Source organism: Pseudophryne corroboree, chromosome 4, assembly GCF_028390025.1.
Source record: "Pseudophryne corroboree isolate aPseCor3 chromosome 4, aPseCor3.hap2, whole genome shotgun sequence".
NCBI lineage: Eukaryota > Metazoa > Chordata > Amphibia > Anura > Myobatrachidae > Pseudophryne > Pseudophryne corroboree.
This window is the reverse complement of record NC_086447.1, coordinates 562,774,886-562,789,119: the sequence shown is the minus strand read 5'-3', so window position 1 is coordinate 562,789,119 and position 14,234 is coordinate 562,774,886. Positions and strand designations below refer to the sequence as shown.

Here is a 14,234-nt window from a genome sequence, read left to right as displayed (position 1 = left end):
TGCCGAGTTTGAAATATCTGTTAAGCGCTGTACTGACTGCACAAAGGACTGCATCCACAGTGGCTCAGAATAAGCCTGGGTAGGTTGCGCCGGCCCTGCAATGGCTACAGGTGCGCTATGGGCCATAGCAGCAGGTACCGCAGGCAGAGGAGCAGACAGGCAGTCTACTGAGACATTACCTGTGTCAACACAGAAGCCCAAGCCGGTTCCTCAGGGACCTGCAACGCTGTAGTAGTCTCTCGCCTTGGAGCCATGATGCAATGGTTGCACAGGCCATCATTGTCAGGATCCTGTGGGGAAAGAATGTTACAACAAACTCTGCAATGTGCGTGGGACTGGAGCAGTGACTTACTTATTAGCTCTGACTTTAGGAGGCATGTTCCCCAGCATAAACTTCACACACTGAGACCAAAGCGGAGAGTGAAGAATTTAGAGTGCAAGAGAGTACGGCTAACCTAAACTGTAACAAGTGTGGTAGCTATGACTAATATCAAGTAGTGCAAAACACTATGGATATTTACACCATCCAAGGTCTATTCCAATAAAGTGAGTGGCAATTAAATCACATGCACAACCCACACACACACAGAACTCTCAAGTCACTAGAAAAAAATGGGCATCAATACTGAACTGTCCCGCTATGTGAAGCTAACAGGAGTCTAGAGAAGGACCAGGCTCTAAGAGCAAGGTACAGGGGAGAGAAAGCCCTTAGCCTCCCTCTCTGTGGCAAGCTGAAGCAGCATGTGGTCAAAATGGCTGCTCAGCATCTGAGAGGTGGAGAGAAAGAGAGGGAGGAGTGGTTTCCCTGAGGCAGGCAGTTAGCCCAAGCACTAAGCGAGCCTTAGGGACGGGGGAGAGGCTACGGGCTAGATCACCCACCCTCATGTGCAATAAACCCCAGGGACCCTGCAGCGGCATGTAGTAAATGCCCTGGTGGTCTAGTAGTGCAGAGCAGTACCCTGTGACCCCACTGCACCTGTTCCCCGCTGTCTCCCAATAGAAGGGAGCCGATCACTCACCGTTCCGGATGCGGGGCCTCCCTGTAGTGTGTGGTCTCTGCAGGGATCACCTGCGGTGAAAGTCACCGACCCAGTCGCCTGCTGCTGTCGCCGGGTGCTGGAGTGGCTGTAGGTGCATCCGGTGGACGTCTGTACCACCGCTCAATAGTAAAAAAAATTTAAAAGTTAAAATATAGTAATTGGGGGCTGAAAACCCCAGCCCCACTAAAGAGTGCCCGTTCCTGCTAGCACCAAAGGAAACAAGTGGTGGGTCTGAGCTGGAGGGGCGGGGTATAGGGGAAAGGGAGTCTGAGGCATGCTGGGTTAAGACTTGTAACCCTTTGGTGCCTGCTGGCTCCCTCACCACCAATACCCAGCATAAAGATTCTCCTGTGCCCCCTAGTGGACGCACAAGAAACATTTTTATAAGCAATCAATATAATGGGGGTAATTCCAAGTTGATCGCAGCAGGATTTTTGATAGCAATTGGGCAAAACCATGTGCACTGCAGGGGAGGCAGATATAACATGTGCAGAGAGAGTTCGATTTGGGTGGGGTGTGTTCAATCTGCAATCTAATTTGCAGTGTAAAAATAAAGCAGCCAGTATTTACCCTGCACAGAAACAAAATAACCCACCCAAATCTAACTCTCTCTGCACATGTTATATCTGCCTCCCCTGCAGTGCACATGGTTTTGCCCAATTGCTATCAAAAATCCTGCTGCGATCAACTTGGAATTACCCCCAATGTTTGGTAATGGTGGAGAAGCAATGCAAGTCAGTGACTGATGCTGGCCTTATGGTTTTTTTTTTTTCATCAGCTAAAAATCAAGATTGATGGTGAATATAATCTGGACTGCAATATTTCTGTGATAATACATTTTATTCTAACAATCAGGATGAAGTCAGGGTGTCAAAATTCAAATTACTGACACCATAATATCAACAAGGTTTGAATATCAACCTGTTCAGAATATAAATCATGTCGGTATTGTAAATATTGACATGAAATTAGAACTATGGTTAGACTGCACTAAGGGTTAGGCTTAAACTAAAATTGCTTTGTCAAATTCTGACATTGTCGACATTGTTAGAGTTAGAGTATACCATGTCAACATTCACATTAACATGACTATGTATTTTTTTTATTTCGGGGTGGGAATTGACAATTCATCAGCAGGTGTAGTTTATCTTCACGCTTTGCTATGACAAGACATGACTGGTACTTATTGTCGGAAGCACCTTCAGGAAGTAGTAGTACTGTACACTGCAATTTGGGAATAGGCCCAGGAACATTTGTACACAGATTCATTCTAAGTATTCTACCTTGGTGTAGATGTTCATTAACTATTTCTCAATTGTTCTTGTGATTTTACTCACCTGATCTTGGACATCTTCATCACACAGCTCCAGCTGCATGATTCGCTCAAATGGTCGGAAGAGAGCCTCATTAAAGTGGAAATGTGGGGGCTCGTCCCAGTCAGTCAGCACCTCAGTCATGATGTCATGTATGAAGGAAACCGCCTTCTTAGACACACGCCTTTCTTTGTGACAAGCAGCCTAAAACATTCATAGAAAAGACTGTAAAATAACATTAAACACTGAATGTACCCATCCAACTCATGAAATGAACATTATTTTTACAGTGCTTGTATCAGCCCCAATCCTTCTGTGGTTGCTAACATATGATAGCAGTTTTCTGAAACATGGAACAACTATCAGGGCTAGTGAGCTGCGCCGCTAACCAGACATATGTATAGTGATGAAAACTAGCTGTCATATGTACTGAAGTAGGCAAAGGGTTCACAAAAGTGAGGAGCATACAGTTTCCCCATTATTCTACAACAATTCATGGACATAGAAAAAATGCAAAGGACTGTTGTTTATCTGGTTACCTCTACAAAATGAGGGGCCACCACACTCCAGCAGCGCACAATGTGAAGCAGGGGGCGAGATTTACTGCGGATGATGCGCAACATGACATCCCCAAGGCGGAACAGGTGCAAAGCACTTCTTTTGTCCTGAGTAGATTTAATCTCCCCTTCAAAGCAAGAAAAATCAATGAATAATGCATCCCAGCAGGAGAAAAATGGATTTTTGTTTACTTAACGTAAACTCTCTTTCTCTGATTCCATCTGGGGGATGCTGCACACTTACTGATGGGTTAGAGTGTGTGGGTAGGGAGTTTGGCACAGAACCTATAGAAACTCCTCCCCCCTCTAACCCCTTCCATTCTCAATCTGTCACAGAATTACCTCAGTTAACGTTTAGCAAAGCTGAAAAGGGAAAGAAGAGAGAATAACCAATAAACCAGACAAAAATATGGGAGGGATCGCTGCGTCCCCCAGATGGAATCAGAGAAAGCTTTTACGGTAAACAAAAATCCCTTTTTCTCTTTCATCCATCTGGGGGACGCTGCGCACTTACTGATGGGATTTCCCAAAGCAAGCTAATTAGAGGAGGGAAAACCAGACGGGAGAGCCATCTGTAAAATTTGGCACCCAACAGAGGCAGATTCCAAACCGAAAGTATAAAAATGGTAAAACTTTGTGAAGGTATGCACGGACGACCAGGTCGCTGCTCTACACAGCTGTTCAACAGATACACGCCCACGAACAGTCCAGGAGGCCCCAATGGCAATAGTCGAATAAGCCCTCAGGGGGTCAGGAACGGGAACCATAGAGCCACAGTGTTTTTAGAAGCCAGCCAACCCCGTTTGGGTGCATCAATTAGAACCAACAACGTATCTGCGTAAGGCCTTAACAGCAACCAATAATGCCAAATGGCCATCATCTCCTAATGAAGTTGGAGCAAACGCTGGAAGCACAATATCCTGATTTAAGTGGAGGGCAGAGACAACCTTCAGTAAGAAGAAAGGCTTCGTACACAAGACCACTCAATCATCATGAAAGACTAACAAAGGTAGCCTGCAAGAAAGGGCCGCCAACTCTGAAACACGTCTGGCAGAAGCAATGGCAAAAAGAGAAACCACCTTAAGAGTAAGGAACCGCAATTCTACAGATTCCAGAGGTTCCAACAAAGATTTCTGAAGAGCCTTTTAGAGCTAAATTTAAATCCCAAGGAGGGACCGGTGTAACAAACGGAGGTTGAATACCGAGTACCCCCTGAAGAAACATCTGGACTTCCGGAATGAGAGCCAATCTCTTCTGAAAAAGTACAGACAGAGTGGAAACCTGCCCTTTAAGGGAGGAAATACGAAGTCCTTTCGTCAGGACAACAATCGAGTTAAACGAAAGAGACCCGGGGACAACCCGCATTTTTCACACCAAGCAATGTAAATACGCCACACCCTGTGATAAATCCAAGAGGTGACTGGTTTCCTAGCTTGGAGCATACAGTAGTTGTTACCACTGGCCGAGACAAACCATAAGCCCTTACAATGCTGGATTCAAGAACCATGCCGTCAAAACCAGACGAGGTAAATCGTGGGGGCAACAAGGCCCTTGAAGAAGAAAGTCTGGTCGTAGAGGTAGACGGAAAGGTTCCCTGGTCACCATGCTGTGTAGAAGGGTGTACAACCGGCGACGAGGCCAATCCGGAGCTATGAGAATGACTGGTAATCCTTCTTGTCTGATGCGCTGAAGCAGATGTGGAATCAGAGGAAATGGTAGAATACATAGGCGAGATGAAACCGCCATGGGGCTGTTAAGGCATCGATCGACTGTGCCTGAGGCTCCTGAGCTCGTGACCCATAATGAGGAAGCTTTTTATTTAGATGAGGCACCATGAGGTCTATGTTGGGCGTTCCCCACCAAGACACCAGAGAAAGAAAGACTTCCTGATGAAGCTCCCACTCCCCTGGATGAACCATGTGACGGCTTAAGTAGTCTGCTTTCCAATTCTCCACTCCTGGAATTGGAACTGCGGAGATGGCTGGAACCCAACGTTCCGCCCACTGTAGAATGTGAGAAACTTCCTTCATGGCTCTCCAGTTGCGAGTTCCTCCTTGCTTGTTGATGTAAGCCACTGCCGTTGCATTGTCCGATTGAGGGGGTCATTCCGAGATGATCGCAGCTGTGCTAAATTTAGCACAGCTACGATCATTCACACTGACATGTGAGGGGACACCCAGCACACGGCTAGTCCACCCCGCATGTCAGTGCCGCCCCTCCCCCCCCCCCTCCCGCAGAAGTGCAAAGGCATCGCACAGTGGCGATGCCTTTGCACTTCCAGAGTAGCTCCCGACCAGCACAGCTTTAGCGTGCTGGCCGGGGGCTACTCGTCGCACCCCGGCCCGCAGCGGCTACGTATGATGTTACGCAGTCGCTGCGGGCCACTCCCCGAATGGTTCCGGCCACGCCTGCGTGGCCGGACCGCGCCCACGAAACGGCGGCCAAACGGCACCGTTCCGCCCCCTCCCACCCAGCGACCGCCTCTGTCTGTCAATCAGGCAGAGGCGATCGCAGCCCCGCTACGACATTTGTCCATACTTCTTACCCACGGTGGTTCCTGAAAAGTCTGACCTGAATCAGAACTTGACTGAGACTGCTGCAAGTCAGCTATAGCATCTGCCATGTTTCTGGCCCACAAAGGCATTGACTGATCCGCAGAACCTCCCTGCTGTTCCGCAACCGGTGCCCCAGAACATGAAGTGCAGAGAGAACCTGGCTCTGTGCTACCTTTTGAAAGTTTGGAGCCACACTGTGAACAGGCAAAATAAAGAGCTGAGCCTGTTTTCCCTTTAGTATATTTGTCCGGTTTACTGGCCATCCTCTGTTAAAATCCTACCAGTGGCCTATTAAGTAAACAATAAGTAATAAGAAAAAGCACTAGCCTTATAGAGAGTTAAATCTAAAATAGACTTACCCTCTAGTTAGTGTGTTGTAATGATATGTACCCCAACTGTATAAATCACAGAGTGAGTAATAGAAGCTCCCTGAGCCTAGATTAAACTAAGTCTAGCACCACAAAAAGAGGAAACAGCTGTATAATAATAATACAGGGTCACTGCAATACTTGCAATTTGCTGTCCCCGTCTGTACTAAACAGGTCTGAGACGCTGGACTTCCTGTTAAAAGCCAGCATTGTGTATTGCGCAGCATCCCCCGCTGTGTCCCTTCAGTCAGCGTGGAGAAGATGGCGCCTGCGGCTCAATCCCGCCCCCACAGAATGAAGTAGGTGGGTGGCAAGACGCTGCTGAGCGGGAAGTGCAAGCTGGGAAGACGTCATCTCCCTCCTGCGTCCCGCCGCGGCTACCGCCCCTTCAGGAAACGGACCTCTGCGCCCTATAGTCCCTTCAGTAAAAGGACCTTTTCATTCTACAACTGAGGGATGCGGCTCCAGTGAAATGAGCGGCGGCAGCGGGACTGAGACGCTCACTAAGCTCTTACTAACAAAAGGTCCGTTGCCTACTGAGGTGACGCATCAGACAGAAGGAAAAACACACGCGCCCCCCTTAATTTGTCCCGCTGTCCCGCTATGAAAACCACAGCATTACACATATTTAAGGGAAGTAAAAGCCCAACACTACCTGGGAATTGCCTCCTCGGATCTCAGACCGGAATAAGTAAGCCACAATGACCTTTAGTATGTTGGCTTCCCAGAGGCGATGTAGAGTGGGAAATCCTTAACTAACTAACCCCACTGCTGCTATACTTGTCACCTGTACACAGGGACTAAGTATATATATGAAAACAAAGAAACCTAACTAAAATCTATAGTCAAAAAATATCTGTGCCTGTACTCCTCAGGCACATAACTAAAACGGAGTTACTTTTGTGACAGACTGAGAATTGGAGGGGTTAGAGGGGGGAGGAGTTAGTTTCTATAGGTTCAGTGCCAAACTCCCTACACACACACACACACACACACACACACACACACACACACACACACACACACACACACACACACACACACACACTCTAATCCATCAGTAAGTGCGCAGCGTCCCCCAGATGGATGAAAGAGAATGGAGCACAGGTTATTTGTTTTCAGAGATTTGTGATTTGTCTACATGCTGCTCTTTATACATACGGATTAATTTCACATAATTAGTGACACCTTTTTCCCCCACTACATAATATGTTGGCTTTACATAAATAATGGATGATAATAATACTAAAAATGGAAGCAAACAGATGCAACCTTAGGCTGGATACACATTATAAGATTATCTTTTCAGGTTGGAACAGAAATCTGGTAATGCATGGGAGCAAATGACAACTGACAATTTGCACCCAAACACTGGAAAATAGACAAAAATGGACGTTCAGACAAAGTTGTTAAATCCAAGCATCAGACTAGTCTTTGCATCATAACAAATAAACTATACGTGGTTATATGATGCACAGAAATGTCAAATTCTTGCACACGGATAGAGAGCAGGGATGGGGGTTTCTGATCCTATCATTAATCGTATCTGGAACATATACAAATTAGAATTTCTAGCAGCCTCCATTATGCCTCAACAAATAGCCGTGGGCCTCTTGTGGAGCAAAAATAATCTAGTCTGAAGTTGTGGATCAGATTCGGATGGAGACTCCTACTGTTGCTACGTCTTTCCTTAATCTTCCTTCTTCTTGATTCTCTCTTTTAAGCTTTCCCCATTGCTCCACCAAAGAGGCAATAATGACTGATTCTCAGTTCCGTTTGTTTGCTATATGAGACTATTTACTGTTTAGACATTGTATTTTGCTGGCTGCCGATGCCTTGTTGAAGGCACCTATCTACCCTCGCCATTTCCTGTATCTCCCTTTGACATCCCACTCACATTGATCACTGATGTATGAAAAATGTAGTAAAAAATAAACAGTAATAATACTAAAAAATAAATAAAAATCCAACAATAATAATGATTAAAAAAAAAACATCCAGAGAAGTTATTTATATTAATCTCAAGTAGCACCTCTCCAATTAATGCACTGGAACAAATATATTAACCGCTATGGTTCTTCCTCTACCTCTTTATTCTGATTATTCTGAAGCAAGAATAAGGCTTCCAAGTGAAGCTGGTTATATACCATTCTAGATAGAGAGTTTCAGAAAGTGAGAGATTTGGTAAGATTTTTCAGGGTTTTTTTTTTAAAGTGGCAATCATTTACACTGAAAAAACAGGTTGATATTGCTGTGTAAATGATTGCCACTTTAAAAAAAAGCTGCAAAACCTTACCAAATCTCTCACTTTTTGAAACTCTCACTTAATTACATTTGGCCCAAGGTTCCTCATAATACTCCATGTTTTACTTTCACTATACAAATTAACCTATGTTTCTGTTTAATCTCTCTCAACACACTGATCAAATATTACTGCTCAGGAGCTGGGTCCTCCCAAATAAAACTACACAGAGCCCAGTGGTTAGCATTGCTGCCTCAGCACAGCGGCTGTAACAATCTGTATGAAGTCTGTATGGTCTTCATGTGTTAGCATGCGTTTCCTATTACACTCTAATGTGTGTTTGTGTGGTAGAGTCTAGACTGTAATGGTGTGTACACACGGTGAGATTTTTTCTTACGATTTTGACTATATAGTCAAAATCGTAAGAAAAGTTAGTGCAGATCGCAAGGTGAAAGTCACCTTGCGATCCCGATTCGATCCCGCCAGGTCGGCATCGCAAGAAAATATAGACTGTGCAGGCAAGTCAATCCTTGCTAGATCGGTGTACTATCTAGTTCATACTGCAAGTAGCTAGATAGTCAAAATCTCACATAAAACAAAATCTCACATAAAAGCACACAATAAATCTCAAGAAAAGTTAGTCAAAATCGGTGGTGCTGGGCTCCGGGGAGTACAGGGGAAATCGCAAAGTGAAAATCGAACATAAGACAGAATCTCACCGTGTGTACACACCATAAGATACAAAAGGCAAGGACTAATGCCTCCATCCTGCAAGTAGGGGCCGCAATAATAGCAGAGGATGGCCAGATAGTGAGTACTTCTGATTTAAAAGATGGGATAGAGCACATAGCCTTCATTTCTACTCTTTCTCTAATGATTTTAAAAGTGAATAAGAACAGTACCTGTTGCACTTCTGCTATTATAAACACCAGCGCAGTTTGATAACTCACCCATTCACTAATGAACTTAGGGGGTCATTCCGAGTTGTTCGCTCGCAAGCTGCTTTTAGCAGCTTTGCACACGCTAAGCCGCCGCCTACTGGGAGTGAATCTTAGCTTATCAAAATTGCGAACGAAAGATTAGCAATATTGCGAAAATACTTCTCTGTGCAGTTTCTGAGTAGCTCGAGACTTACTCTGCCAGTGCGATCAGTTCAGTGCTTGTCGTTCCTGGTTTGACGTCACAAACACACCCAGCGTTCGCCCAGACACTCCTCCGTTTCTCCAGCCACTCCCGCGTTTTTCCCAGAAACGGTAGCGTTTTTTCACACACTCCCATAAAACGGCCAGTTTCTGCCCAGAAACACCCACTTCCTGTCAATCACATTACGAACACCAGAACGAAGAAAAAACCTCGTAATGCCGTGAGTAAAATTCCTAACTGCATAGCAAATTTACTTGGCGCAGTTGCACTGCGGACATTGCGCATGCGCAGTAGCGACTAATCGCTCCATTGCGAAAAAAAAATAACGAGCTAACAACTCGGAATGACCCCCTTAAGGTTTACCTTTAATATGGATGGCAGATCTAGCATTTATTTTTCACATGTGCTGCTCTGCAAGAATAAGGTTTCCAGCAAATCATTCCAGAGGGGAAGAAGTCTTACCTGGCATCGCGAGGCAGTAATCAACGGTGTCCGTAACTGAATGGAATAGTTGGGCTTGGGAGGCTTTCTTCAGTTGGTAAAGAAATCCACTTAGAGCAACCAAATTGAGTTTGTCTGCAGCGCCTTCAAATAGCCTGAAAGCAAATTAAAACATGGCTTAATTGTATTTATTGTAGACATAATTTCATGTTTTATTATTTTATCACTATACTATATGAATGAAGATACTCTAAGCATATGTTGAAGCCAAGCAAATAACGTTTCTTACTTGTCTGCTTGTGTGGAAAGGGTGCAGACAGCTTTAGCAGCATTACTTGAACTCATCAGGCTATTTCCACGGAAGTCGAATACACGGCCCTTGCTGCCCTCTTTGATGAGTTCATGGATTGGGACTGGCTGGATGAATGGACTCTTGCCAAGTGAGCCCTCTTGTTCTGTGGTCTGTTCTTGCGAAGGGTCAGTGGAGAGGCCCTGTGGGCCTACGGACAGCTGCTGGGACTGAGTAATAGCCAGTGGTAACTGGGATGTCCCATCGCTGAAGTGTGTGTGTTCCAAGGTGCTTATATATTCACACACCCTTAGGAGGGTAGGAGATAAGAGACAATGATATGTCAACTATTGCAGTACTTCAGAGAGCTCTATCATGTAGCTGTATGCTGTAATCCGATCGAACTACGCATTACTAGACAGTTTTTGTGGCACATGAGTGTACTACAGTGGTTCTCAAACTGTGTGCCGTGGCACCCTGGGGTGCCTCAGGACACTTGCACGGGTGCCCTGGGTTGGTTGTCCGGCACCAATTTAAATTATTTATGGTCAACGCACTGCTGGTGGCTTCCATTAATAAAATACTGTATGTGGACAAACAGAAGTGAATCATGCCCCTCACGACATAACTGAACCCAAGGATGACATACAGGTTGAGTATCCCTTATCCAAAATGCTCGGGACCAGAAGTATTTTGGATATGGGATTTTTCCGTATTTTGGAATAATTGCATACTATAATGAGATATCATGGTGATGGGACCTAAATCTAAGCACAGAATGTATTTATGTTTCATATACACCTTATACACACAGCCTGAAGGTCATTTTAGCCAATATTTTTTTATAACTTTGTACATTAAATTAAGTGTGTGTACATTCACACAATTCATTTATGTTTCATATACACCTTATACACACAGCCTGAAGGTCATTTAATACAATATTTTTAATAACTTTGTGTATTAAACAAAATTTGTGTACATTGAGTCATCAAAAAACAAAAGGTTTCACTATCTCACTCTCACTCAAAAAAGTCCGTATTTCGGAATATTCCGTATTTCGGAATATTTGGATATGGGATACTCAACCTGTATAAACACAATGTACTTAATTTAAGATTTTTTTCTTGAATTTCTCAATTAGAAATTTTGGCCTAGGGGTGCTGAGAAAACAATTCTGATACTCTAGGGAGCCGTAATTCAGAAAAGTTTGGGAACCACTGGTGTACTACAAAGATTTCAATAAACTGTGAATCAAATTAAGCCGAGAACACGAACCATGATTGAGCATTTGAGACTTTGTTCTCCCATTACTGATAAACTGAAATATGCCAGAGCATTTGAACAAGAATAATACACAAAAATACTATGTCCTGTTCATTTTGCTGTGATTTTACATCCAATAAGAAAAAACCCCCAAAATGGTATAAAGCAACAACAGACTACAGTACTACTAACAAGTAATTCACATACAATACATACAAACCCAACAATTCAGTTCAGGACAATTTGCAGTCTCTACCTGAACACATGTGGCCAGCAGTCTTGGTTGTGACTTCCCATCTCCAATCCAACATTAAGAATTGCATCCATGCATAGGACATGGGCATTATGTAGACGATATCCTCCTAGTTTACCCATCTGTTCCAATTTTTGTTCCACTCTTTGTTTTACTGTGTAAACATAGTAATAAACCATAAACATCTGTATATGACAGGGAAAGGAATAGTGATTTCTGACATGTAACAGTGTGTCACAGTGAAGAACCCTGCAGAGTATAACTGTTAGGCATTAGGGGATAATGATATATTTGTAACTATACTGTAGAAGCAAGTTTTTGTATGGGGGGCAGCCAATACTAAAGCAGCAGACAGCTATTATAGAGTTACCTGCCATGGTGGCATTAGCCAACACTTCACCAATGCACTAGGATCAACAACACTTTCAACCTAGTACCCAGCTAAATGGACATATAAGGGCCAAAACACTGAGGAGGTAATGTATCAAATGATCTAAAATGTTCAGAAGTGGACAAGTGGAGAGGTTACCAGAACAACCAGTTTCTAACATGACCATAAATGTTGTATAATCATTTATTCAACCAGTATAACCCTAGCCCACGCCAACCAACTCCTCTTCCCATCCCCATGAACTTATACTAAAAAGAAATCCTTTAGTTCAGTTTTAGAGCTTTTTTTAGGTTCTGGCTATAATCTCGTCCTGGGTGGTTAACACTCTCTGTAAAGAAGAAATCGAGAAGAGTGCCAACCAGGTTATTCCTGTCAGTGGTACATATTCCACAAAGGACATGTCTTCTTAAAGAATATTTTTTTATGTTTAACTGTTAGTATGGCAGGTTACAGCAGAACACATAAATCTATAATAATATACCTTACCTGTTATTGTGTCACTATGTTCAGAATTGTCCTTGTCTTCTTTGTCCTCTTGCACACAAGAAGCTGCTGCCATTTGTGCCAAGGCTGATGCACAGTTTGCTGCTACCCCTTTAACCAAATTGCAAGATATAAGATATTGATTAATCCATGTGAGAAATCAAAGTATATAGAGCGGAGGATTTGGCGCTGAAGAGCGGCGACATGCAAAATAAGTAGTTATAGTAGACTTACCGTCGATAACTCTATTTCTCCGAAGTCCACAGTATCCACAGGATAACATTGGGATATAAGGTAGCGTCAGCAGAATGACACCAATCGATCAAAGCTTTCGGCCTCCCAGAATGCAACGCGCCAGTCTCCTATATCCCCGCCTCCTGGCTCAGGCAATTCAGTTATTTTCCAATGCTCAAGTCAGGAGCACCATAGAGAGCCCTAATCAGGTGAGAAGAACACATACACACACTCACACACAAGAGGGACGAGGTTAGTAAGTGTAAAGATCAGGTGTGTCAGGGTGGGATCCCTGTGGATACTGTGGACTCCAGAGAAATAGAGTTATCAACGGTAAATCTACCATAACTACTTCTTTCTCCTGTTGGGTCCACAGATTAGCCACAGGATAACACTGGGATGTCCCAAAGCAATATTAGTAGAGGGGACGCTCCTGATTGGACAGGAGTATCCTTTGCCCGAATGCAGCGTCCTGAGAGGCAAAGGTATCAAAGGCATAATGTCTAAGGAATGTGTTAATGGAAGACCGTGTGGCATATCTTTCAGCTGCGGCACCACGTTGTGCTGCCCGTGAATGACCTGCATTACGAGTAGAATGAGCAGAGACATTAGCCGGAATAGGGAGATCAGCTTGAGAGTATGCTTCTGAAGCAGTCATCTGAAGCCATCTCACCAGTGTCTGCTTGACAGCAGGCCATCCTCTCTTGTGAAATCCGTAGAGAACGAAGAGTGTGTCTGTCTGTCTGATGGCACTGGTACGATCAACGTAGATACTTAACACACGGGCAACGTTCAATGATGCATCTCCTGCAGAGAAGTCTGGTCCCTGAAAATCCGGAACAATCTCTTCACGGAGGTGTAATTTATCACCTTAGATCACCTTAGGAAGATAACCAGATCTAGTTCAGAGAACTGCTCTAACTGGATGAAATATCAGAAAAGGAGGGCAACGTGATAATGCCCCTTAATCTGGGACTCTTCTAGCTGAGGCAATTGCCAGTAGAAATAAAACTTTTGCTGTCAACCATTTCAAATATACTTTATTCAGTGGTTCAAATGGGGCAACTTGAAACGCCCTAAGGACTATTTCTAGTTCCGAACAAAAGAAGGCTGAATGTGAAGCATTCCTTGAAAATAAAAAGTGCGAACATCCTGTAGGTAGTAATTTTCCTTTTGGAACCATACAGTTAGTGCAGGCACTTGTACTTTTAAGGAAGACACATGTAGTCCTTTATCCATTCCTGCTTGAAGGAATGCTAGAACGCTTGAAACTCTGAAAGACCTCGGGTCATAATTTCTGGCAGTGCACCACTGAATATTAGCATGCCATAACCGGTAATCAATGCGAGCCAAGGATGGTTTCCTTGCCCTAAGCATTGTTTAAATTACCTGTGAAAATCCTTTTGCTTTCAAGATGGTTGTCTCATAAGCCACGCCGTCAAAGACAGCCAATCCAGGACCCTGAGACAGTATATCTGGACGTTGAGGCAGTAGAAACGGAATATCCCCGGACAGCCGCTGCAGATCTGTGTACCAATATCTTCTGGGCCCTTTCTTTGTTTGATTTTCCAAATCACCCTGGGCAACAGGTAATTGGCCCCATGAAACACCCATCTCACTGATACAGCATCCAAGAATATAGCTTTGAGATCCTTTGTC

The 14,234-nt window shown here is 44.1% G+C and overlaps 1 protein-coding gene across 5 annotated transcripts in view; it reads right to left on the bottom strand.

Moving 5' to 3' along the window:
- The window catches only part of ARFGEF3 (ARFGEF family member 3), a 366,510-nt gene that overhangs the window by 82,090 nt on the left and 270,186 nt on the right, over positions 1–14,234 (bottom strand). For all 5 annotated transcript variants that reach the window (XM_063917418.1, XM_063917419.1, XM_063917421.1 and 2 more), the window contains 6 exons: positions 12,345–12,452; positions 11,471–11,621; positions 9,949–10,257; positions 9,681–9,814; positions 2,893–3,038; positions 2,378–2,557 (listed from right to left, as the gene is read on the bottom strand). In XM_063917418.1, the coding sequence (XP_063773488.1) occupies positions 2,378–2,557; positions 2,893–3,038; positions 9,681–9,814; positions 9,949–10,257; positions 11,471–11,621; positions 12,345–12,452 (1,028 nt within the window). The remainder of the gene's footprint in view (positions 1–2,377; positions 2,558–2,892; positions 3,039–9,680; positions 9,815–9,948; positions 10,258–11,470; positions 11,622–12,344; positions 12,453–14,234) is intronic.